General features: G+C 41.7%; 1 protein-coding gene across 5 annotated transcripts in view; it reads right to left on the reverse strand.

Moving 5' to 3' along the window:
• The window catches only part of NASP (nuclear autoantigenic sperm protein), a 36,566-nt gene extending 14,320 nt beyond the window's left edge, over nucleotides 1–22,246 (reverse strand). For 3 of the 5 annotated variants that reach the window (XM_029946252.1, XM_029946253.1, XM_029946250.1), the window contains exons 1-3: nucleotides 21,673–21,840; nucleotides 4,324–4,374; nucleotides 388–498 (exon numbers count right to left, since the gene is read on the reverse strand). In XM_029946252.1, the coding sequence (XP_029802112.1) occupies nucleotides 388–498; nucleotides 4,324–4,374; nucleotides 21,673–21,731 (221 nt within the window). In that variant the 5' untranslated portion in view covers nucleotides 21,732–21,840. Of the gene's footprint in view, nucleotides 1–387; nucleotides 499–4,323; nucleotides 4,375–21,672; nucleotides 21,841–22,149 lie in introns of those variants that run through there. The other 2 variants (XM_029946251.1, XM_029946254.1) reach the window with 2 other exon arrangements.
• Nucleotides 22,247–26,570: the final 4,324 nt, after the last annotated feature.

Below are 26,570 nucleotides of genomic sequence, written 5' to 3' on the forward strand. Positions count from 1 at the left end.
CTCAATGATATGTCTCATCCTTAGTTATAGGAATAAACGTATATGAAAAATATCCCCCAAAAATTTAATTTTTAACTTTTATTTGAGTAGAGAGAGGGGGAGAGAATCCTAAGCATGCTCAACACTGACAGTGCAGAGCCCAACATACAGCTCGAACCCACGAACCATGAGATCATGACCTGAGCCAAAATCAAGAGTCAGACACAACTGACTGAGCCACCCAGACACCCCAAGACAACCTTTTAACAAACACAACATACTGTTTGGAGTGTAATTGTAACTACTGTAGTGTAAATGATGGAAAATAATTGCGTATGTTAAAAAAATAAATAAAAACAGAAAAATAAAACACAACATAGCAACATCATAGCAAAACACAGTACTTACAAAAGACTAGCTGCTTCCTGGAAAGCATTGACAGCTGCTGGAATATCCCCCATCACCAGATGTTTCTGTCCTAAACCCAACAGTTTCTTAGCTTCATTATCCACATCCAAACTGCAAGAAAATTAGTTTTTCAAGTGTCAATACTTTTTAAAAAATCAACATATTTTGAATACCTGCGTTATGTTTAGTTTTTACCTTTTTAAAAATTTTTTTAACATTTATTTTTGAGAGACACAGAGAGACAGATTATGAGCAGGGGAGGGTCAGAGAGAGAGAGGGAGACACAGAATCTGAAGCAGGCTCCAGGCTCCGAGCTGTCAGCACAAAGCCTGACATGGGGCTCGAACCCACAAACTGAGATCATGATCGGAGCCGAAGTTGGAAGCTCAACCAACTGAGCCACCCAGGCGCCCCTAATTTTTACGTTAGGGAGAGTGCAAACAGGAAAGAAAGGCAGAAGAAGAAAGAAAGAATCTTAAGCAGGCTTCAAGCTCAGCATGGAGACAGACTTGGGATTGGATCCCAAGACCCTGGGAACATGACCTGAGCCAGAATCAAGTAAGAGTCAGATATCAACTAAATGGCCCATCCAGGTGCCCTGAATATGTGCTACATTTATTTAAGCCATTATACTTTAACCTCTTTAAAACCTCTGACCGCTCTGGCGAGGCTTAGCTATTCACATTTATCTATCACTAAAAGCAAAAGCAATCCTTGGATGCCTGGGTGGCTCAGTCGATTAAGCATCTAACTTCAGCTCAGGTCATGATCTCACAGTTCGTGGGTTCACGCCCCGCATCAGGCTCTGTGCTGGCAGCTAGCTCGGAGCCTGGAGCCTGCTTCTGGTTCTGTCTCCTTCTCTCTCTGCCCCTCCCCCATTCATGCTCTGTCTCTCTCTGTCTCAAAAATAAAAAAATTTAAAAAAAAAAGAGTTCAAGCCCCATATGGGGCTCGCTGCTATCCGCACAGAGCCTGCCTGGGATCCTCTGTCTCCCTCTCTCCCTGCCCCTCCACTGCTTGCTCTCTCTAAAAAAATAAACACTAAACAAAAAAACAAAGGAGAACCATAAATTCATAGAGCAAGTTGTACGATCTGTAAGAAAAATAAATCAAGGGGCACATGGGTGGCTCAGTTGGTTAAGCATCTGGCTTCAGCTCAGGTCATGATCTCAGTTTGTGGGTTCAAGCCCCATGTCAGGCTCTGTGCTGACAGCTAGCTCAGAGCCTGGAGCCAGCTTCCGATTCTGTGTCTCCCTCTCTCTCTGACCCTCCCCTGCTCTCACTGTCTCTGTCTCTCAAAAATAAATAAAAAACATTACAAAAAAATTAAAAAAAAAAGAAAAGAAAAAGAAATCAAGAAACAGCAAAAGGCAATGATCTCAGTATCAAGACAATGTGGAATTGGCATTAAAAAAAAAAATGACAAAGGGATCAAATGGAACAGAATACAAAAGTAGATCCACCCATACAGCCACTTGAAATTTTGACAAATGTCTCAAGACAACAGCAAAGAATAATCTTTTCAACAAATAGGGCTGGAATAATAGGATATCCACATGCAAAAAAAGTAAACCTCAACCCTATACCATACCACATACAAAATTTACTTCAAATGGATTATACTTCCTAAATCTAAGATTTAAAACATAAAACTGGGGGCATATGGCTGGCTCAGTTGGTAGAGCATGAGACTCTTGATCTCAGGGTTGTGAGTTCAAGCCCAACACTGGGTATAGAGATTATTAAAAATATACATATATTATATAAAGCATTTAAAAACAATAACAGAAATGCAGCTATATGAAAGGATTTAACAGAATTTACTGTAGTAATTCTCAACCTAAGTGAGTTTAAGAATGATCAGGGGGGCGCCTGGGTGGCTCAGTGGTTAAGCCGCCAACTTCGGCCCAGGTCAGATCTCACGTTCATGGGTTCGGACCCCGCATGGGGCTCTGTGCTGGCAGCTAGCTTAGAGCCTGGAGCCTGTGTCTCCCTCTCTCTCTGCCCCTGCTCGCTCATGCTCTGTCTCTGTCACAAAAATAAATTAAAAAAACATTAAAAAAAAAAATGATCAGGAAGTTTTTTTAAAAAACATACAAGTCTGAATTCTTTCTCAAGCTTAACAAATCAAATCTCTAAGGATGCAACCCATAAATCTACCTTTTGGATAAACATTCTAGTTAACTATTTTGCTTACCTCTGGTTAAGAACCACAGTCACAAGAGTATGGGGAAGTTATATGGAAGTAGATGTGAACTTAACATAAAAATTTAACTTTTTTTTTTTTTACTGTTTCTATTTTTGGGAGAGGACGAGACAGAGTGTGAGCAAAGAAGGAGCAGAGACAAAGGGTGAGCGGAGGAGGGGCAGAGAGAGAAAGAGAGACTAAGTGAGCCTTCAGCACACAGTTCCCTTGGGATCCTCTGTATCCCTGTCCCTCTTGCCCTACACTCCCTCTCTCAAAAATAAACATTTTTAAAAAATAAATACAACTTTTAAACTAGAATAACAAAAAATTGAAAATGGAAACCATACAAAATAAAGATCTAACTCAGCAGAAGTATTGAAAGATAGGTTAACATTTGCCAGGCATGTAACTTAAAATTCTAATATTTTAATCAAATATGAAAAACCTGAAGACATCACTGTCAGGAGGACTCCACACTTTATTTTTTTTAAGCTTTTAATGTTTATGTATTTTGAGAGAGATAGAGACAGAGCATGAGTAGAGGAGAGGCAGAGAGAGAGGAAAACACAGAATCCAAACTAGGTTCCAGGCTCTGAGCCATCAACACAGAGCCCAACATGGGGCTGATACTCACAAACCATGAGATCATGACCTGAGTCGAAGTTGGATGCTTAACCAACTGAGCCACCCAGACGGTCCAAGACTTCCCACTTTAAATTACAGATAATTACAGGGGTGCCTGGGTGGCTCAGTCGGTTGAAGTGTCCAATTTCTGTTCAAGTCATGATCTCATGGCTCATTTGTTTCAGCCCTGTACTGGGCTCTAGGTTTCCCTCTCTCCTTCTCTCTGTCCCTCCCCCACTCCAAAAATAAATAAATATCAAAATAAAACCTCTTTTAAACACATAAATAAATTACAAACAAGTACCTTAATATTCAGTCTTAACTGTTATCTATTAAAAATAATGATACGGGAGGGGTGCCTGGGGAGCTCAGTCGGTTGAGCATCTGACTTCCACTCAGGTCATGATCTCACAGTATGTAAATTCAAGCCCTGTATCACGCTCTGTGCTGACAGACAGCTCAGAGCCTAGAACATGGCGCCTGCTCTGGATTCTGTATCTCCTCTCTCCTGCCCCTTCCCGGCTCGTGCTCGATCTCTCAAAGATGAATAAACGTTTACAAAAAAAAACAACAACAAAAATGATGATCCTGGGGCGCCTGGGTAGCTCAGTTGGTTAAGTATCTGACTTCAGCTCAGATCATGATCTCACGGCTTGTAGGTTAGAGCCCCATGTTGGGCTCTGTGCTAACAGCCTGGAACGTGCTTCAGAGTCTGTGTCTCCTCTCTCGGTCCCTCCCTCCCCTGCTCATGTTCTGTTTCTCTCTCTCAAAAAAAAAAAATTTAAAAAAAAAATTTTTTTGTAGGGGCACCTGAGTGGCTCAGTCAGTTAAGTGTCCGACTTGGACTCAGGTCATGATCTCACAGTTCGTGGGTTTGAGCCCCGCATCAGGCTCTGTGCTGAAAGCTCAGAGCCTAGAGCCTGCTTCGGATTCTGTGTCTCCCTCTCTCTCTCTGCCCCTCCCCCATTCACATAGTCTCTCTCTCTCTCTCAAAAATAATGAACATTTAAAAAATTTTTAATTAAAAAATTCAACAAATAAATAAAATGATACTGCCCTCAAGTTATATAGTTCTTAAGTTTATGTTCCAGAGATAAATCTAACTGTACTCTGAATAATCTTACCTATCCACTTTATCGGTAGAGGTAGAAGGAGCAGGAGCATCTTCTTCAATCCTGTAATGAAAAATTAAGGGAAAACAAGTAAAAACGAGGCTATTTTAAGCCTGGAAATTACATAAATTAAGAAATATAAAAGCCATAAAAAGAGGGGTTCCTGGGTGGCTTGGTTAAGCATCTGGCTCTTGACTTCAGCTCAAAGTCATGATCTTACAGTTCATGGGTTCAAGCCCCATGTCGGGCTTTAAACTGGCAGTGCAGGGCCTGCTTAGGATTCTCTTGCTTTCCCCCCTCTCTCTGCACTGCACCCCTCCACTCTCACGCTGTCTCTAAATTAATTTTTTAAAAATTAAAAATAGGGGCAACCTGGGTGGCTCAGTCAGTTAAGCATCCGACTTCGGCTCAGGTCACGATTTCACGGTTCGTGGGTTCAAGCCCCACATCGGGCTCTGTGCTGACAGCTCAGAGCCTGGAGCCTGCTTGGGATTCTGTGTCTTCCTGTCTCTCTGCCCCTCCCCCTCTCATGCTCTGCTTCTGTCTCAATAATTTAAAAAACATTAAAAAAAAACTTGTTTAAAAATAAAAGCCATAAAATTTACCATTTATTAAATGCCCAATAGGACATTAAGATCTTAAAAGCAATATTTACTGTTTTATTATATTTAACCTTCACTCATTCAAATACCTGTTAAATACATATTTGCTAGGCAGGAGATATATACAGTGATGGTCATATCCTAGCTTTGAGTTTCTAATTAGGTGGAAGAAAGTGAAGGTTTTATTATAATGCAACATATGCATTCCTGAAAAATCTCATTCAACTTCTCACTAAAAATAAGTTTTCTGTTCTTTAAAAAATAAAGAAGCAAAGTTTTCAAGAACATTCATTTTTTGGTAAGTTTTAGTAAGTATCTTTAAAACCTTTCATAGTTGTGGGGCGCCTTGGGTGGGCTCAGTCAACTGGGCATCCAACTGGCTCAAATCATGATCTCATGCTTCCTGAGCTCGAGACCCGCATCAGGCTCTGTGCGGACAGCTCAGAGCCTGGAGCCTGCTTCAGATTCTGTTTCCCTCTTTCTCTGCCCTCCCCCATTCACACGGTCTCTCTCTCTCAAAAATAAACATTAAAAAGTATTTTTAATTTTAAAAAATTTCATAGTTGTGTTTACTGAAAAAGGTCTAGAAATAATGACCAACTCAGGAGCAATGAGTACCCCACCCCTAGCACCCAGACTATATGCCTAAAATTCCGTTTCTCACTAAAAAGAACCATATTCCTTTGAGAAATAACAGATTCTTAGCCGGGACAGGGGAAGTACAAAGGTGAGTTTGGCTTTCATGCCAGAAAGCAACAAAGCTATGTATCTATTGACAACTTAGAGTCATATATATGTATGGTCATGCCAAAAGGAATTGTAAAGCAAACATGGGGAATCCAGGGAAAAGCAGAAGAATAGTTCTTCGTACCATTTTTGCAACTTTTCTATAAATTTGACATGTTTCATAATAATTTACAAAAATATTACAAAAGCAGATTCAAGAACCAGCCTGGATAAAATCCTACTGGTCAAAAGAAGAGTCAGTTTGAGCACCAAAAAACTAACAGCTACAATAAATTGAAAACTTTAAATATGTTTAAATCAATGTATTCTCAATGACACACAAAAACGAAGAACTCATTATCTTTGGAGATTAATAGGAAACCACTGGATTATTTTGAAAATTAGTAAATAAAGTGAGAGAAAAATCTACAATACAACTGTATTTCCATTTTCTTTACAATATAGTTGTGCTTTAGACAGGCTTTAAGACATGGCTGACTTGAGTTACTACTTAGGAACCCTAGAGATAGCTTGGTATTAATTTAAATTCTTGCCAATTTTAACATCTTTTTTAAAATCAGTTTTCGGGGCGCCTGGGTGGCTCAGTCGGTTAAGGCTCCGACTTCGGCTCAGGTCAGATCTCACATTCGTGGGTTCGAGCCCCACGTCAGGCTCTGTGCTGGCGGCTAGCTCAGAGCCTGGAGCCTGCTTCCGGTTCTGTGTCTCCTTCTCTCTGCCCCTCCCCCTCTCATGCTCTCTCTCTGTATCAAAAATAAATAAAACATTAAGAAAAATAATAAAATAAAATTTATTTTGCTCTTCCAGCTGAGCCAGCCAGGCACCCCATCAGATGGATTTTTATAAAATACTGCTTACTTCAGGGGCACCTTGGTAGCTCAGGCAGTTAAGTGTCTCTTGATTTCCACTCAGGGCATAATCTTGCAGTTGTGAGATCAAACCTGCACTGTGCATAGAGCCTACCTGGCATTCTCTCTCTCCCTCCGGTTCTCTGCCCTCCCCACTCACACTTTCTCTCAAAATAAATAAACTTTTTAAAAGTATGCTTACTCCAAGTTTTTATACTTATCTCCTTGCAGACCAGTAACAAACAGTTCAAAAATCACATTAGTCTATGGACCACACAATGTGGTAGTAACACAAATGTCCAGAGTATGAGCACTAAAAACAAACACATGAATGCTACATATACAGGCTACAAACAAGGAGGTACTCCAGTGGCAACAAAAATACACAAAATGTTTTATATCCCACATAGATGAGGGGAAGTTGCAATAGTATTTAACTTTCCCTATTAGCCATGATGGAAGTTAACAGGTACCAGATTCACCTTTCCACCTCAAAAAACTAAAAAAAACCAAAAGGAAACAAAACAAAAAAGCCAAGTACATGAAACCTCAGTTTTCAACACTGAACGGTAGTAGCACAGGACTGTGATTTGAGAGAAGGTTAAAAATGAGATGAGCCCGGAAAGTGTCCCTACATTTGCCTACACAATTTTGTTCACAGCATTGAGGAGGAACCCAAAAGGAGTCTGTCTCACAGAACTGAGACAAGAGTTTGAGGTTTGGAGAGGCCTTGGTGGCTAAAATTTACAGGATGGAATGGAGAAGAGATAGCAAGCTCCAGATATCTGCATAGCATTCCCTCTAGCCTTTGGCTAACTGCTAATCAGCTTCTGCTTGAGAAAACTGAGGCCTAGGCAAGAATTACTAGAAAGGGGTATAGATAAAACAATCTTCAGATATCACACAGGTTCCAGAATAACTCATGCTCCCAATAGCCAGGGTAGAAAGACCTGTAGCACACAGGGCAAGTACTGCTTTAGTAATGGAGTTAAATTAGCCTGTTCCAGGCCTGCCTAACACAACTTAAAGGCAATCCTCAACAGGACCAAACTGTTTCCAAGTAACAGACATACAGGGGCACCTGGGTGGCTTAGTCAGTTGAGCATCTGACTCTTGATTTTGGTCATGATCCCAGGGTTGTGGGATCAAGCCTCGCATGTGGCTCCTGCTTAAGATTCTCTCTCCCTAGTCCTCTCCCCCTGCTCATGTTCTCTCTCTAAAACACAACAAAACACACACAAAAAACCAAAAACCCAGCACTGCAACAAACCTCACAATATCTGGTAGGTTACATAAGCAAAAAATTACCAGGCAAACAAAGAAGCAAGGAATTAAAATCCATAGTGAGGGGTGCCTGGGTAGCTCAGTCGGTTAAGCAAGTGGCTTCGGCTCACGTCATGATCTCACAGTTCATGGGTTTGAACACTGCATCAGGCTCTGTGCTGATAGCTCAGAGCCTAGAGCCTGCTTCAGATTCTGTGTCTCCCCCTTTCTCTGCCCCTCCAATGCGCATGCTCTCTCTCTGTCTCTCAATAATAAATAAACATTTAAAAAAATTTGTTAATCCACAGTGAAAAAAGGATACTCAATAGAAATAGACCCAGAAAGGACATAGATGACAAAACTAAACAAGGACATTAAGACAGTTATTTAAAATGTATTCCACATGCTCTGGGGCATCTGGGTGGCTCAGCTGGTTTAGCATCCTACTTCAGCTAAGGTCATGATCACATGGTTTGTGAGTTCAAGCCCCTCACAGGGGTCTCTGCTATCAGCACAGAGCCTGTTTCATATCCTGTCCCCCTCCCACTGACTGCCCTTTTCCCCCACGCATCTCTCAAAAACAAATAGACAAATTTAGGGAATAAAATGTATTCCACATGCTCAAGAATATAAAAGGAAGCACAAGCATGAGAGAAACAGAAAAGAAAAATAGCAAAAAGACTCAAGTCAAAATTTATGTAAAGAAAAATACTTAATAGGATTAACATCCATCAGACTGTGAAGAACATCATTAGGAATTAAAGACATTTTGGGAGCATGGCTGGCTTAGTTGGAGCTCAGTCAGTGAGTCTGAGCCCCACACTAAGTGTAGAAATTACTTAAATAAATAAACTTAAAAGGAATTTTAAAACACAGCAGTAGAAAATATCCAAAATGAAAACACAAAGATTTACAAAACAAAAAGAGGTGCGCCTGGGTGGCTCAGTCAGTTAAGCGGCCGATTTAGACTCAGGTCATGATCTCACAGTCTGTGGGTTCAAGCCCCGTATTGGGCTCTGTGCTGACAGCTCAGAGACTGGAGCCTGCTTCGGATTCTGTGTCTTCCTGTCTCTCTGCCCATCCCCCTCTCATGCTCTTTGTCTCAAAAAAAAAAAAAAAAACAACTATAATGAACTTATCAATTTCAACACCCCAAAACCAAATAATCCAGTGAAGTAATGGTCAGGACATGAATAGACATTTCCCCAAAGAAGATGGCCAACACACACATGGAAAAAATGCTCAATATCACTCATCAACAGGGAAAGACAAAATGAGACACCACCTCACACCAGTCAGAATGGCTAAAATGAACAACTCAGGCAACACAGATGTTGGCTAAGATGCAGAGAAAAAGGATCCCTTTTGCATTGCTGGTAGGATTGCAGCCACTCTCGAAAACAATATGGGGGTCTTCAAAAAATTAAAAATAGAACTACCCTACAACCCAGTAATTGCACTATTAGGTATTTATCCTAATTCCTATCCTAATAGGGATACAGGTGTGCTGTTTCAAAGGGGCACATGCACCCCAATGTTTATAGCAGCACTATCGCCAATGGCCAAAATATGGAAAAAGCTCAAATGTCCACCGACAGATGAATGGATAAAGAATTGTGCGTGCACATACTCACACACACATTGGCGTATTACTCAGCAATCAAAAAGAATAAAATCTTGCCATTTGCAACTATGTGGATAGAACTAGAGGGTATTATACTAAGCAAAATAAGTCAGAGAAAGACAAATATCCTGAGCTCATTCATAGGAAGAATTTAAGATTCAAAACAGATGAACATAAGGGAAGCAAAAATAATATAAAAACAGGAAGGGGCGGGGCACCTGGATGGCTCGGTTAAGCATCTGACTTCAGCTCAGGTCATGATCTCACAGTTCATGGGTTTGAGCCCCATGTCTGGGTCTGTGATGACAGCTCAGAGCCTGGAGCCTACTTTGGATTCTGTGTCTCCCTCTCTCTCTCTGCCCTTCCCTCCTTGTGCTCTCTCTCAAAAATAGATAAAACATGGGGTGCCTGGGTGGCTCGGTCAGTTAAGCGTCCAACTTCGGCTCAGGTCATGATCTCATGGTTCGTGGGTTTGAGCTCCACATCAGACTGTGCTTACTGCTAGCTCAGAGCCTGGAGCCTGTCTTCAGATCCTGTGACTCCTCTCTCTGACCTTCCCTGCTCATGCTGTCTCTCTCTCTCAAAAATAAATAAAAAACATTATATATATAAAACATTAAAAAAAAATTTTAATTACAAAAACAGGGAGGTGGACAAAACATAAAAGACCTTTAAATACAAAGAACTGAGGGTTGCTGGAGGGTTTAGGGGTGAGGGAGTGGGCTAATGATTTCACTCCTGAAATTATTATTACACTATATGCTAACTTAGATGTAAATTAAAAATAAACAAAATTAAAAATAAACAACTCTCTCCATCGCGTGTTTCTTCTGATAAAGTTAATTTCTCATTTAAATATCATTAAATATCAACTTTATCTTACAGTAGCTGGCTAGCTCAGTCATTAGATACCCGGGTGGTGAGTTCAAGCCCCACACTGGGCCAAGAGCTTACTTAGAAACAAAGCAAAAAACAACTTTATCTTGAACAGATTGTTTATTTTCAAGTATCTAGTAATGGGTTTAGCACAGAGCCCAATACGGGGCTTGAACCCACAGACCGTGAGATCATGACCTGAGCCAAAGCTGAATGCCTAACCAACCAAGCCACCCAGGCAACCCAGAATTAAAATTTTTAAAGTAAAATAATAAATCATCCTATAAATATACTAGCCCATGGTTTATTACAAGGTTATTCACTGTAATGTTATCTGTAATAATCCTGCAAACAACCCAAATATCTATCAATAGGAAATTTGTTATAAGACAGCCACAGAATAGAATACATGCAACCATAAAAAGTTAAGGAAAGTTTAATGAAACTGTGCCCTAATAAGGAATGATCTCCAAGACATATTGCTAAATGCTCAGAATTGTGTCAAATAGACTGCTATTTACACAACAATGTAGAATTAATAACTACATACAGTTTGCTTTTATATTCAGAAGGTTGTCTTTGAGGAACACATAATAAACTGCACTTGAGAAGAAAAACTATGTGACTAGAAAATAAGGGATAGAAGGACATTTTCACTGTATAACCATCCTCCTGGATTTTGAATCAGGAATGTATTTTCTCTTAAAAAAAATAATTAAAATATTACTTAAAAGTCTGACACCTGCCAATATGGCCTTACCTTCTCACACAATCAGCTGACATTAAATAATGACCACGCACTTTAAGGGAGGAGAATGTACTACAATCCCCATCACTTATATACTTTTGAATATTTATTTATTTATTTTTGAGAGAGAGAGAGAGAGGGGGAAGGAGGGAAGGAGGAAGACAGAGAATCCTAAACAGGCTTCGCCAGCCAATTCTGGGTTCGAACTCACAAACTGTGAGATCATGATCTGAGTCAAAAACAGAGTCAGATACTTAACCAACTTAGCCAGCCCCACTCTCACAAATCTCACAAATCACTTATAATTATCTAGCCCTCTAAGTTTAACATTTCTAAACTCTGCTATAGAACACCCAATACTAAACATTGGTAACAGTTTCAAAATTAGAAAATGAGAGAATCCCGCATTCTTATTTCTGTGGTTGGGAAACTTGAGTACTATCCAACCAAAATAAGGTACAAGAACATTAGTGAAAATTGAGAGACTTAGGTTTTAAGACAAGTTGATTTTGAGGTGCTTATTGTACAACTAAACGGTTAACATTCAACAGGCATTTTAGAGCAAACATGACTGCCAAACATAGCACATGCAGTACCTATTCATTTTCATTTAATCCTCTCTCTCTCTCTCTCTCTCTCACACACACACACACATACACACAAAACCTGTGGCAGATGGCAATACTCCTATTTTACAGAGAAATTACTTATCCAAGTACATATAATTAACCTATATGACCCCATCTTGCAGAACCCTCACCGAACAAGTTACTTGCAATCTAAGGCTTTACTGTATATTAAATATATGTGCTAAATGATTAAACAGAAGGAAAGAAAAGGGGATCTAGGAAGACAGATTCTTGTCTAAAGAACTTTGGCTATCGATTGGAAAAAGCAAAAGCAGTAGCTAAACAGAGATATACATCTGGTGGAGAAATGGTTTTTAAATGTATCCATGTTAGGACATTTGAACACAGGAGACACGGCTATGTGAGAGGAAAAAGGGGAAACACCAAGAGACCAAACAGGTAATTGCTGCTGAACAACTAGATACAAATCTCCAACTGTTATCTTTAAGATGTTTTTTTAATATAAGGCCCCTATGAAGTATACTATATTCAGACTTTTCTCCTAGAAAACCTTTAAGTTCCGTAAGAGGGAGGTTGGAGGTTTCAACCCTGTAACCATCTATTTTGTTTCTGCTATAGCCAAGCAACTGAATGAACATTCTAAGAAAACATACAACAGTACTGAATAGGCTCATTTTAAAATCTTGGCCACTGGCATCCCTGGGTAACTCAGTAGGTTAACCGACCATCCAACTCTTTTTTTTTTTTTTTTTAAGTTTACTTATGGCTGGGGGGAGGGAGACAACACACACAAGCAGGGGAGGGGCACATAGAGAAGGAGACAGAATCTGAATCAGGCTCCAGGCTCTGAGTTGTCAGCACAGAACCTGACATGGGGCTTTATTTAGCCCACAAACCATAAGGTCATGACCTGAGCCAAAGTTGGACACAACGACCTGAGCCAAAGTTGGACACAACGAACTGAGCCCCTGGGGCGCCTCAAGCATCCAACTCAGGTCATGATGCCAAGGTCGAGGAATTGAGCCCCACATCTAGCTCTGCACTGAACATGGAGCCTGCTTAAGATTCTCTCTCTGCCCCCCTCAACACTAAATTCTTGGCCACAAACCTAAAACAGGGACAACACTAGCAATCCTACCACACATTTCCTATGTATTTTTTTCCAAGTCTCCAAAATGACTATTTGTTCTTCAAATCTCCTATACTATACTACACACTCCCCCTTACTTCAAAACAGATCTTGTCTCACACTTCACTAAGCAAACTGAAACCATTAGACCTTTCTCCAGCACACCAAAATTACCAACCTGCTAATAATCCCATTTTCTGCTATCCTTATTTCTATGAATAAAGTTTCTGTACTAGAATCTTCATATAGCTACCCTTGTCATTCATATCTCAATCACCCAGTTACTTTCACCTTAAATTGGTAAATTAAGATAATCAACTGCATAACATTTTATCACTAACATTCTCTAATCTATGTACTTAAAATCTGTGTAACCCAGTAGTGGAAATTCCATCTGTGGGACCTCTTCTCTCAACCACAGTACCTCCAGTAACTGAAACAAATGATCAGTAAATATAGGGGAACTATGCTTCTAACCTGAGAGACAAGAAAATTGCTTCACAAAATTTTCCTAAAAGAATGAAATCTTAGTTAACTTGTAGAATCTCTCTCACTATTGCTACCATGAGAAGTGGGAAAAACCAGGGCCCACAGTGGCAACCAGAAACAAGAGTTTTCCAGATACCTAGTCATTGTAGAAATTTATTATCTATAATCCTCTTTAGATTTTAAGGTACCCTTACAAATAAACATAAGCTCAACATCCACCTGACAGAAAAAAGTAGGATATATTCATACAGTGAAGCAATATACAGCAGAAATCACCAAAACAATATGTAATGTGAATGGTTCTCACAATGTTGAGTAAAAGAAAACCAGACGATATTACATACTGTACATTCATCTCAGTCTGTTAGGCATCACTCTTGATTTTGCCTGGGGTCATATATTGAGCCTGAGCCCTGTGTGGGGCTCTGCACTGACCACGTGGAACATGCTTGGGATTCTCTCTCCCTCTCTCTTAGAATAAATAAACACTCTTTTAAAAACTAGCAAAACCGGTATTTTAGAAATCAGAAGAGCTATCCTTTATGGAAATAATGTGATTAAAAGGGGGAGGGATTTCTGGGTTCCATAGTGTTTTGTTTTTAATTTTCCTTTGTGAAAACTCAGCTGTACCTTTTCCATTTGTGCACTTTTTGCAGTATGTTATACTTCAATAAAATATACTGAAAACCGGGCTGGTAATTTTTTTTAATTGAATGACTTGCCTTATACTTTTACCTTAGAGAACTGAATCTTTTTAAAATAAAAACTATGTAAAATTAAAAAGCAGGGATCTATAATCAATAAGATAATTTTGAATAATCAAGACCTAACTAAACTTCCCATTGCAGATTTAGAATTTTTTAACGTTTACTTATTTATATTTTGAGAGAGAGCAGGAGAGGGGCAGGGTGGGAGAGAGGGAAAGGGAGGAGAGGGGTAGAGGAGGGAGGGAGAGAGTGAGAATGAATGAATCCCAAGCAGGCTCTGCACTGTCAGTGCACTGAGACTAATGTGGGGCTCCATCTCAGGACCATGTGATCGTGACCCGAACGAAGATGAAGAGTTGGACACTCAGCCCACTGAGCCATACAGGTGGCCGTTTTGTAGTTTTTACTACAAAAGTTTGTGTAAGTTTTTCACCTCCTTGGTCAGGCTTATACCTAGTATCTGACTCTTGGATGTTATTTGAAGTTTTTTAATATATGTTAATTATTTAATGTTTATTTATTATTGAGACAGAAAAACAGAGCATGAGTAGGGGAGGGGCAGAGAGAGAGGGAGACACAGAATCCAAAAGCAGGCTCCAGGCTCTGAGCTGTCAGCACGGACCCAGACATGGGGCTCAAACCCGTAAACTGTGAGATCATGACCTGAGCTGAAGTCAGATGCTTAGCCAACTGAGCCATCCAGGTGCTCCTTTTAATATTTATTTTTGAAAGAGACAGAGTGCAGAAAAGAGACAGAGAGGGAGACACAAAATCTGAAGCAGGCTCCAGGCTCTGCGCTACCAGCACAGCCAAAGTCAGACACTTAACTGACTGAGCCACCCAGGTACCCCAATGCTTTTTTTAAGTGGAACTGTTAACTTTTCAGATTTTTCATTATTGTATAAACACACAACTGATTTTTTTTTTAATGTTTTATTTATCATTGAGACAGAAAGAGAGCATGAGTGAGGGAGGGTCAGAGAGAGAGAGAGAGAGAGAGAGAGAGAGAGAGAGAGAGAGAGAGAGACAGACAGAATCAGAAGTAGGCTCCAGGCTCTGAGCTGTCGGCACAGAGCCCGACGCGGGGCTCAAACTCAACAAGCCTTGGAATCATGACCTGAGCCAAAGCCAGACACTTAACCGACTGAGTCACCCTGGCGCCCCTGATTTTTTTTTAAGCAGGCTCCGTGACCAGTGCAGAGTCTAATGCAGGGCTTGAACTCAGGATCCTGAGATCACAACCTGAGCTGAAATCAAGAGTCTGATGACAACTAAGCCACCCAGGTGCTTCTGATTTTTTTAAGATTTTACTTTTTTTTAATTTTTTTAATGTTTTATTTTTTATTTTTGATAGAGAGACAGAGCATGAGAGGGGGAGGGGCAGAGAGAGAAGGAGACACAGAATCAGAAGCAGGCTCCAGGCTCTGAGCTGTCAGCACAGAGCCTCACGCGGGGCTCGAACCCACGAACGTGAGATCTGACCTGAGCTGAAGTCGGAGGCTTAACCAACTGAGCCACCCAGGCGCCCCATGATTTTACTTTTAAGTTATCTGTACACCCAAAGTGGGGCTTGGACTCACATCCCTGAGATCAAGAGTTGCATGTTCCACCATTTGAGCCAGCCAGGTACCCCCAAGCAACTTATTTTTGTGTTGATTTAGTATCTTAAAACTTTGCAGGGGTCACCTCACTGGTGGGTAGAGGATGCAATTCGATCTTGGGGTTATAAGCTGGAGCCCCATGTTGGGTATAGAAATTATATAAAAATAAAATCATAAAGAAGTAAAACCTTGCAAAATGTGTTTACTAATTTTAAGTTTTTGCAATTCTTTTTTTAATGTTGCTTTTTAAGAAAGAACAAACAAACGGGGGTGGGGGGATACAGAGAAGAGATACAGAATCTGAAGTAGGCTCCACGCTTTGAGCATTTAGCACAGAGCCTGCGACAGGGCCCGAACTCATGAATGGCAAGATCATGACCTGAGCCGAAGTCAGAGCTTAACCAACTGAGCCACCCAGGTGCCCTGGTTTGTTGTTGTTTTTTTTTAATGTTTTTATTTATTTTGAGAGAGAGCAGGGGAGAATCAGAAAGAGAGGGAGACACAGAATCTGAAAACAGGCTCCAGGCTCCGAGCTGTCAGCAGTGAGCCCGACGTGGGGCTCGAACACAAACTGTGAGATCATGACCTGAGCCAAAGTCGAACACTTAACCAACTGAGCCACCCAGGCACTTCCAGGCACCCCAGTTTTAACAGTTTTTTTGTGTAATCTTTAAAGTGGACTTCATTAATAATTTTTAAATTTATTTTAAAGAATTTTAATTCAGTACAATTAATATACAGTGTTATATTAGTTTCAGGTGTATAATATGGTGATTCAACAATTCTATATATTGCTCATTGTTTATCATGATAAATGTACTTTTTTGTGTGTGAGATTCCCCCCTCCTGCGGTCTCAAAAATAAAAACATTAAAAAAAAAAAAGTAGGGGCTCCCGGGTGGCTCAGTCGGTTAAGCATCCGGCTTCGGCTCAGGTCATTATCTCAGAGTTTGTGGGTTCATGCCCCGTGTCAGGCTCTGTGCTGACAGCTAGCTCAGAGCCTGGAGCCTGTTTCAGATTCTGTGTCTCCCTCTCTCTGACCCTCCCCTGCTTGAGCTGTCTCTTTCAAAAATAAATTAAAAAAAAAAAAAAAAGAAAAAGAAAAAAAGTAAAAATGTTTTATTTACGGGGGCGCCTGGGTGGCTCAGTCAGTTAGGCGTCCAGCTATGGCTCAGGGCATGATCTCACGGTTCGTGGGTTCGAGCCCGCATCGGGCTCTGTGCTGACAGCTAGCTCAGAGCCTGGAGCCTGTCTTTGGATTCTGTGTCTCCCTCTCTCTCTGGCCCTCCCCTGCTCGTGCTGCCTCTGTGTCTCAAAAATAAATTTAGGGGCACCTGGGTGGCTTAGTCGGTTAAGCCTCCGACTTGGGCTCAGGTCATGATCTCATGTTTGTGGGTTTGAGTCCCGCATTGGGCTCTGTGCTGACAGCTCAGAGCCTGGAGCCTGCTTCCAGTTCTGTGTCTCCTTCTCTCTCTGCCCCTCCCCCTCTCATGCTGTCTCTATCAAAAATAAATAAAACATTTAAAAAAATGTTTAAAAAATAAATTTAAAAACCTCAAAAAAAATTAAAAATAAATAATTTTTTAAAACTTTTATTTACATAGTCTCCACATCCAACATAAGGCTTGAATTCACCACCCAGAGTTGCATGCTCTGTACTTAGCCAGCCAGGTGTCCAGAAGTATACTTTTTTTCATGTTGTTTATTTTTTGAAAGAGAGACACAAAGCACAAGCAGGGGAGGGGCAGAGAGAGAGGGAGACACAGAACCCAAAGCAGGCTCCAGGCTCTGAGCTGTCAGCACAAGCTGTGAGATCATGACCTGAGAAGAAGTCGGATGCTTAACCGACTGAGCCACCCAGGTGCTCCTGGTAAGTATACTTTTAATCCCCTTATCTATTTCACCCATCCTCCCACCTACCTCTCCTCTGGTAAACATTAGTTTGCTCCCCATAATTAAGAGTCTGTTTATTCTTTTTTGTTTTTTCCCCCAAGTTTTATTATTCATTTTGTGAGAGGGAGGAGAGGGGAGGGGAGGGGAGGGGAGGGGAGAAATTGGGGAGGGAGGAGAAAGGGAATCCCAAGCAAGTTCCACACTGTCAACACTGAGTCTGATGTGGAGTTTGAACTCAAGAACTGCAATATCATGACCTGAGACACAAATGACTGAGCCACCAACATGCCCTTTTTTTTAAATGAGTGTACCTCATTTTTTTAAGAGGTAAGTGGACAGGCGCCAGAGTGGCTCAGTCAGTTAAGCATCCAGCTTCAGCTCAGGTCATGATCTCATGGTTTGTGGGTTCAAGCCCTGCATCGGGCTCTGTGCTGACAGCTAGTTCAGAGCCCGGAGCCTGCTTCAGATTCTGTATCTCCCTCTCTCTCTGACCCTCCCGTGCTCACACTGTCTCGGTCTCAAAAATAAATTTAAAAATAAAACATTAAAAAAATTAAAGAGGTAAGTGGAGAATGCTTTTGGACATGAAGATGATTAACATTATCAAGATTAATGGGATGTGATGAATAAATTATCTAAAGAATACAAGGTCAAAAAAAAATACAAGGTCATACTCTTATTCAGAAATACTTTCAAAACACTTAACACCATTTATTTTTCCGCCCTCACCTCAAAAAGCACCTTGAGATTACCAAATAACAGAATTCATCTAAAACAATCTTCTAAGAATAGTTTTTTGTTGTTTTTTGTTGTTTGTTTTGCCCAGATTCACCAGAAGGGCTCTTTTCCCACTTACACAGTTGAGCTAATACACTAACTTAACTCCTCCACCCCACTAAAAAATAGATACTCAGGTATTCTGGCTAAATCTGTCACACAAATTATGACACTAATTCCTCATAAATCCATGAAGCTAACTCACAAGATTATCTTATTTTAAACAGCAAAATCCTAAGCACGTAACCCCCACACCAACACGGATGAAACGAATCACTTGTGGAAATAAAAATGACAAACCCAGAACTTTGAGGATTATTGAGCTAAAACATCTAATTTTTATTTTGACATCTCTCCTGCCAAGCAACAAATAAGCAGCCCAGGAATTATACAATAGCTAAGCCAAAATTCAGTGCATCACAAAGACTCCCTTCTGAGCTTTCCTTCCTTCTTACCAACTGCTATATTCTTTATTTTTTGTAACATAAAGAAAAAGATTAAGAACTCATTAAGGTAGTAAGGACAAGGACTGATTTAGCACTTAGACAGTCACTGATTACCTTTAACAATGCTGTTTAAATGGCAAGAGGGAAGAGAGACCAAATTGAAGCTTTTTACAGGTGAAAAAATTGTGGTCCAACATCTCTCTACATAAGCAATGAAGTTGGTATCAAAATCAACTCTGAATTGCGGTTTTTCTTCTCATTCCAGTTTTCCTCTCTACTGGTTTGAAAATTATACACGTCTTTATTCTTTTAGTAGTTATATCGGGATTAGAAGGGCGCCTGGGTGGCTCAGTTGGTTAAGCATCCAACTTTGGCTCACATCATATCTCATGGTTTGTGAATTCAAGCCCCACACTGGAGCTTTATCAGCACAGAGCCTGCTTCGGATCCTGTTTCCCTCTCTCTCTCTCAAGAAAAAAACATTTTTGGGGCGCCTGGGTGGCTCAGTCGGTTAAGTCTCCGCTTTGGCTCAGGTCAGATCTCACATTCGTGGGTTCAAGCCCCGCCTCAGGCTCTGTGCTGACAGCTAGCTCAGTGCCCGGAGCCTGCTTCCGGTTCTGTGTCTCCCTCTCTTTCTGCCCCTCCCCCTCTCATGCTCTGTCTCTCTCTGTATCAAAAATAAAAAGAAAACATTAAAAAAAAAGAAAAAAAAATTTTTTTTAATTATAAAGTGCATCATATTAAAGTCTAAACTCCTTTTCTTTACCCACCCCCTTAAACTGAACCTTAGATATCTTACCTCTGAATAGCCCCACCAACTTGTTTAACTAAGAAATGCCATCTTTACTGTTCCCGAAGATTAATTAGGTTTTCATGAAATTTACTCAGGTTTTGCCATGAACAATGAAGAAATAAAAAAGGAAATATAGGGGTTTAACCCAAACTCTACCATTAACTAATTTAGAAATTATTTCACCATTCTAATCTTTTTAGTTTTTTTAATGTTTTTTATTTATTTTTGAGAGACAGAGAGAGACAGTTGGAGTAGGGAAGGGTTAGAGAGAGAGGGAGATACAGAATCCGAAGCAGGCTCCAGGCTCTGAGCGCTCAGCATAGAGTCCGACGCGGGGCTCGAACCTACGAACCGTGAAATCATGACTTGAGCCGAAGCGGGATGCTTAACCAACTGAGCCACCAGGCGCCCCGCCCCCACCATTCTAATCTTGATTTTTGTCTATAAAAGATAACTATTCCATAGCATACTTTTGTGGATCAAATAAAACCACTCAGAAAAGCACTTATTACAACTGGTCGGTTTTAGTTTGCAACTTATGATAGGAGGAACTTAATCATTTATTTTCCTTTCTGGTGGCACAGGAATTTTTTTATGTATACCTTCCAGAAAGCCGCAGACTAGTTCACTACTAATTTTGCCAAACACAAATAACATCTGGAAATCTGAAATTCATATTCATTGCATAATTTTATCTCAAAACAAAACCCATAAAGCTTTTATTAAGTATTGTAGAGGGCAAGGATCCCTCTAAGTGGAATGATTACTAAAGCTGTCTACAGCACCATAAAATGGGTCTCCTGAGAATCACTCCAAAGAAAGAAGCTCCTTTAAAAAAAAAAAAATACTACACAACTCACAAAGCTCCAGCTATCCCCAGTCCTATCAAATCAATGGAGGAAGAGGCTGAAAATGCAGCTTGAAACTAAAATTGTACTTTCCAAGAGTTTCCAAGTGATTCTGGTTTGGAAATCACTGATCAACATGAACACACGTGGAAACAGAACCAAAAAGTGGTAAGTAGCATAGGTAGAAATATGTAAATCTCTAGTTAACTGTGAATGTACTACTAACACAAAGTCTAAGCCTACAGACCCTCGTAGCGACCTTTCTCTTTATAGTGGAGAAAGCGAACTTCTAAAGTGAAGGAAAAATATAAAACCAGGCCCCTAAAAGACGAAGAATAGATAACTGGAAAGTCAGACCTACTAGATGGAAAAGAGCACTTGCTTCACGGAGTGTTCACTTTCACGTTTCAAGAAATACCTTAAACCTGACGAGCACTGTGCGATTTTCAGAGCAATCACTTATCTTCTATTAAATCTTACTCCTCCTACTCTTCGTGCACACAACAGTCCATTCACCTAGCAACCAAACGCTTTTGAAAGTGAGGGGATCTCTAAGTAGGGCTAAGTGAAGATGCCGAGTCCCGATAAAAATCACTCCCAAGCAGCCAAGTCTCTGGACAACATTCCTGAAACCTAAAGAGACACGAAGCTCTCCACCACAGGCCTAAGAACGACGACAGCTGAGTAGGTGGGCACGAGGTGAGCGACGAGACGGCACGGAAACAAGCTTCACCGCGCCACACTGCGGAAGTTGGAGGTTCTCCGCGAGCCGCACAGCCCCAAACAATGGAGTTTTCCCGCCTCCTCAGGACCCCGCCCCCTGCTCCAGAGTTAGAGGGAAGCGAACGCTCACGCGCAAGCCCCGCCCCCCGCAGGTCCCGCCCCCTCCCGAGCCCACCGGGCCGGCCTCCCTCCTCATGCAAAGGTTGGGGGTTTTTTGGGGGGTGCTTTTCTTTTTGGCGCCAAATCTATGAGTTATTTTCCCAGCTTATTTGGAGACCCTACTGAAGACGCGAGCCAGTAGAGCGGGGACAGTAGGGGCTTAAACACAGACCAGTGCGCTGTGGCCCCGCCTCTTCGCCGATAGCCCCGGGCCGGGGGAGGAAGGAGAGGGGCAGGCGATGGAGCAGCCGCCGCTGCCCCCGGCAAGATGGCGGCCGCGAAAAGCGGGGCAGGGGGCGCCAGCCGACTAGTGTTACCGCTAATGCTCGAGGTTCTCTCAGAAAGGTGGGTTTCCACAGTGCCAGCCTCCCCGAACTGCGACGGTTGCTTACTGCGAGGCAAGTCCTCGCTCTCACGGGTCTGTCCCTCAGGTGGAGCCCCCTTCCACCTCCCCCTCCCCGTGGACTGGCCAGTGCCTCAAGCTCTCTACAGTCCCGCTTACTTGTCGGCGGAAACCAGCTTCGCGGCGATGGCGGCAGTGGCTGTGGACTCTGCGGCCATCGTTCCCCTGAGGTGGTGAACCAGCTGGCAGAATAGAGTCTGTGAAGAAAACAGAGGGAATTGAGGGCGCCAGAAACCTACTCAGGGACAGAAAATGGCAGATTGGAGACCCCGCGCGGCTGGGCCCTTATATATACCAGAACACTTTGCCCCGCCCTTCCACTTCCGGGTCCTCCCCCTTGAGTTTAAAGGGCCAGGACTCTGCCCCAGTCCTGTCCAAGGACACACCCGCCTAGGCTGTCTTTTTCAGTGGTGTACCTTCCCTCCCTTGCCCGCTTTCTTCCCCTGCTTCTCTAGCAAGTCGCGTAAGAAGAACTGGAATCTTCGTACTACAACTCCTGACTGGGCGTCGGCCAGCGGCTTCCACAGAAGGGAAAGCTGGTGCTGCCTAGGATCCCTTTCCGGCCTTGAGACTTACGGAGGTGAAGAAACTTTCCTGTCCGTCCTCTCACTCCTAACGGATGGATACAAAAGAACCGAGCACGGGTACACTGCAACGGCTAGAACTGATTTCGATAAGAGACTCGTGGTTCAGCCTCAGCAACAATGACGCAAGAAAATGCTATTCTAAGATTGGCTACCACTGAAACTACCGCGCTTGATTCAAAGTCTGTCCTGCGGCTGACGGGATTGGCTCCTCCCTCTAGGCCCGCCCCCCTTCAGCTGGCCCAATCCGCTGACGCCATCCTCTTATCCCTACCCTGGCTCCAAATCTGGCTAGTTGAATGCTTCCAGTTCTTTTCCACTTAGGGCTACCATTTGTAGTTTGCCCAGTACGTACCAGAGTACTGTGCTTAGACAATTTTACAGCTGTTAGGGGCTTCTGGGTGGCTCAGTCGGTTGAGCGGCTCAGGTGGTGATCTCATGGTTCGTGGGTTCAAGCCCCGCGTCGGGCTCTGTGCTGGCGGTTAGCCTAGAGCCTGGAGCCTGCTTCAGATTCTTATCTCCCTCTCTCTGACCCTTCCCTACTCGCTCTGTCTCTCAAAAATAAATAAAAAACATAAAGCAGTTAGCCATTTTTATTCAGTCTTAATGCTACTTACCGGTGAGATCGGGATTATCAGCCCCATTTGGCAGAAATAGAAACCAATCAATGTTCAGCGGGGAGCCTAGGTGGCTCGGTTAAAAGTGTCAGACTCTTCATTTTGGTTCTGGTCATGATCTCAGGATTGGGAGATTCAAACCCGCATCTCTCTCCAACGCTGACTTTGCGGAGCCTGCTTGGGATTCCCTTCCCTCCAGTCTGTCAAATGTCAGGCAAGTTGAAATCTTAGGGGCATAGAGCTGGACCTGTAAATGCCAATTCCTGTGGCAAACAGAAGTGGGATCCCCATTATTAATTAGCTGGATGACCTGAGGTAAGGCATGTAATCTTTTAAGATTGTAAGTAAAATGAGGGCAATATTTGTATTCACCCCTTTAGGCTATTTTGAAAACTAGAGGTTATGTTTGTTTCAATAATCAACACTATACCTGGCTTGGCTTATGCTAAACACTCATTAAACGGCTACCACTGTCTGATAACATAGTGACTGGAGGGTTGGATTGGAGAGGGGGAGATCTCTTCAGAGTCATTGTAGCATTGCAGCCCGGATTAGGGTCTGAGAAGCCCATCTAGTACCTTCCATGACCCACTCCTCTGTTAAACTAACATTCACAGAGCAACTATGCTATGCAAGGCTTTGTACTAGGTCCTAAGGATAAAAGACATGATCTGTGATTTTGAGGAACTCAACTGTATAAAAAATAGATTTTAAAATAAATTTTAAATATATCCACTTCTGTCAATAACTACTACCAACATTCTGATCCAAGCCTAGCCACCATAATCTTTTGCCTGTACTACTAAATAGCCTCTGGTCTCTGTATAATCCTCTTTGGGGGAATCTTTTTAAAATATAAATAAGATCACATCACTCTCCTCAAATAGTTTTCCATTGCTCAGAAGAAATTATGAGCTCCTTATCATTGCCTGCAAGGTCCTAAATAATCCGACTCCAATCCACCTCTCCAATTTCATCCTGCTACTCCCCTTCCTTTATCATCCTCCTACTATGTTGATCTTGCAGTTCCTCAGAATACTCAAGCCTTTTCTCATAACTAGGGGCCTTTGCACTTGCTACCTGACTGCCTAGAAAGCTCTTCTCCCAATACTTGGAATGACTAGCTCTATTCATCCTTGAGGCCTCATCTTAAATGTTACTTCCCCAAAGAGGCCTTCCCAGGCCACTCAATCAAAAGTAGCTTTTTTTTTGTTTATTTCTTCCATTGTGCTCATCAAACTCTGATGTTATTTACTTGATTTTTTGTTTTTTTTTTAACTCTCACCCAGCTTTTTTCTTTTTAATTTTTTTAATATCTTTATTTTATTTTGAGAGACAGAGCAGAGAGCTAGCAGGGGAGGGGCAGAGAGAGAGGGAGACACAGAATCTGAGCAGGCTCCAGGCTCTGAGCTGTCAGCATAGAGCGTGATGCGGGCTTCAAACCCATAGACTGTGAGATCATGACCTGAGCCAAAGTCGGATGCTTAATCGACTGAGCCACCCAGGCGCCCCAACTCTCACCCAGTTCCAAGTATAGGCTCCGTGTGACCTTTTCTGTCTTGTTTACAGCTTAATCCCCAATGCATACAATAGTGGCTGACTCACACTAGGTGTCGAAAGTGAACTTGTTGGACAAATGAAGGAATGAACAAATGAAGCAATCATAGTATAATCATAATTAGAACTGAAAGAACTTTCACTTAGAATATATCTACTTAAAATAAAAACCAATATTTCATAGTAAGTAATAAGGTAATGGGACGTTATCTGGGGTGAGGTGGGGAGAATCATATATTTAAGAAGATTTAGGGAGGGCTTCCAGTTAAAGATGTTGGGTTGAGGGATGCCTGGGTGGCTCAGCTGGTTAAGTACCAGACATTGGCTCAGGTCATGATCTCATGGTTCATGAGTGCAAGCCCCACATTGGGCTCTCTACTGTCAGTGTGGAATCCGCTTCAGATCCTGTGGCTCCTCCTTTGTCTCTGCTCTTCCCCTGCACTCTCTCTCTCTCAAAAATGTAAATAAATAAATAAATAAATAAATAAAACATTTAAAATTAAAAAAAAAGATGTTGGGTTGAAGACCTACATTTACATCCATTCCCTTTTGAAGCATGTCTACATAATAATTAAGGGACATTTTTGGGTTTTTTAAAAATATGAATAACCCTAGAGAATTTTTTTTTAATGTTTATTTTGAGAGAGAGCAGAAAGCAGCAGAAAGAGAGGGAGAGATGGGATCCAAAGCAGGCTCTGTGCTGTCAGCACAGAGGCTGACACAGGGCTCGATTCAACAAACCATGAGGTTATGACATGACTAGAAATCAAGAGTCAGATGCTTAATGGGGCGCCTGGGTGGCTCAGTCAGTTAAGCAACAGGCTTTGGCTCAGGTCATGATCTCACAGTTTGTGGGTTCGAGCCCCACGTTAGGCTCTGTGCTGACAGCTAGCTCAGAGCCTGGAGCCTGCTTCAGATTCTGTGTCTCCCTCTCTCTCTAACCCTCCCCTGCTCGTGCTGTCTCTCTCTGTCTCTCAAAAATAAAAGACATTTAAAAAAAAATTTTTAAAGACTCAGATGCTTAACCTACTAAACCACCTAGGTGCCCCTTTTATTTACTTTTTAAGGTAAAACAGGATCAAAGAGAATGGGAGAGGAAGCAACAGCAACATTTTAAAAGCTGGAAAAGGGATAGACAAATACTAATTAACCTAGCAGACTAAGAAAGGCTCAGGAATTAGTTGCAGCAGGTCCCTTTAGGAATAGAGGATGAAAGAATAGAGGATGAAGGAATAGAGGATGAAGACAGGGCTAAAAAAAAGGCAGTTGGATTGAAAAAAATTTTTTATGTTTATTTATTTTTGAGAGAGAAAGAGACAGAGTATGCCCTGAGCCGAAGTCGGATGCTCAAATGACTGTGCCACCCAGGTGTCCCTGAAAATTTTTAAGAAGCAGTTAGACTCTCTGCATCTTATTCCCCAAGACAATAGAAGACTAAAAGTTTAAAGAGGATAAAATGGGTACCTGGGTGGCTCAGTCAGTTAAGCATCCAACTTGGACTCATGCCATGATCCCATGGTTGGTGAGTTCAAGCCTTGCTTAGGATCCTCTGTCTCCCTCTCTCTCTGCCCCACCCCCACTTGTTCTCTCTCTGTGTCTCTCTTTCTCCTTCTCTCTCTCTCTCTAAAAAGTAAATAAATAAACATTTAAAAAATAAAGAGAATAAGACAGGGGAGCCTGCATGGCTCAGTCAGTTAAGCATCCAAGTCTTGATTTCAGCTTAGGTCATGCTCTCAGGCTCTCAGGCTGACAATGCAGAGCCTGCTTGGGATTCTCTCTCCCTCTCTCCCTCTCTCTCTCTCTCTCTCTGTTCCTCCCCTGCTTGTTCTCTCTCTCTCTTTCTCTCTCTCAAAATAAACTTTTAAAAAGTTTTAATTAAAAAAGGATAAAACAAAAAAAGGATGTTGAACTGAGTGAAAGTTGAGAGTAGAGGGATATTGAAAAGAAAGGGATTGAATAATTACATACAAAATGTTGAGACTTTGTTGACAGGCAGCTAGTTGTCTCTCTATATGCATGTTCCCCTTTTTCTATAGTAGTAACAGAACCCTGATTTTAATTTATTTTGTATTTATTTTAGTACATAGCCATGAGAATAAAAACTAAAATTGTCACTGTCCCATGGAGATAGTGCTCACATGATGACATTCTGGTCAATGGAAAGTGAACAACAGCAACATTTGCAACTTTCATATAGACACATCAAAGGGAAGGGGCTGGTCTTTCAAAAGACGGTGGT

This window comes from Suricata suricatta, chromosome 8 (genome assembly GCF_006229205.1).
Source record: "Suricata suricatta isolate VVHF042 chromosome 8, meerkat_22Aug2017_6uvM2_HiC, whole genome shotgun sequence".
Lineage (NCBI taxonomy): Eukaryota > Metazoa > Chordata > Mammalia > Carnivora > Herpestidae > Suricata > Suricata suricatta.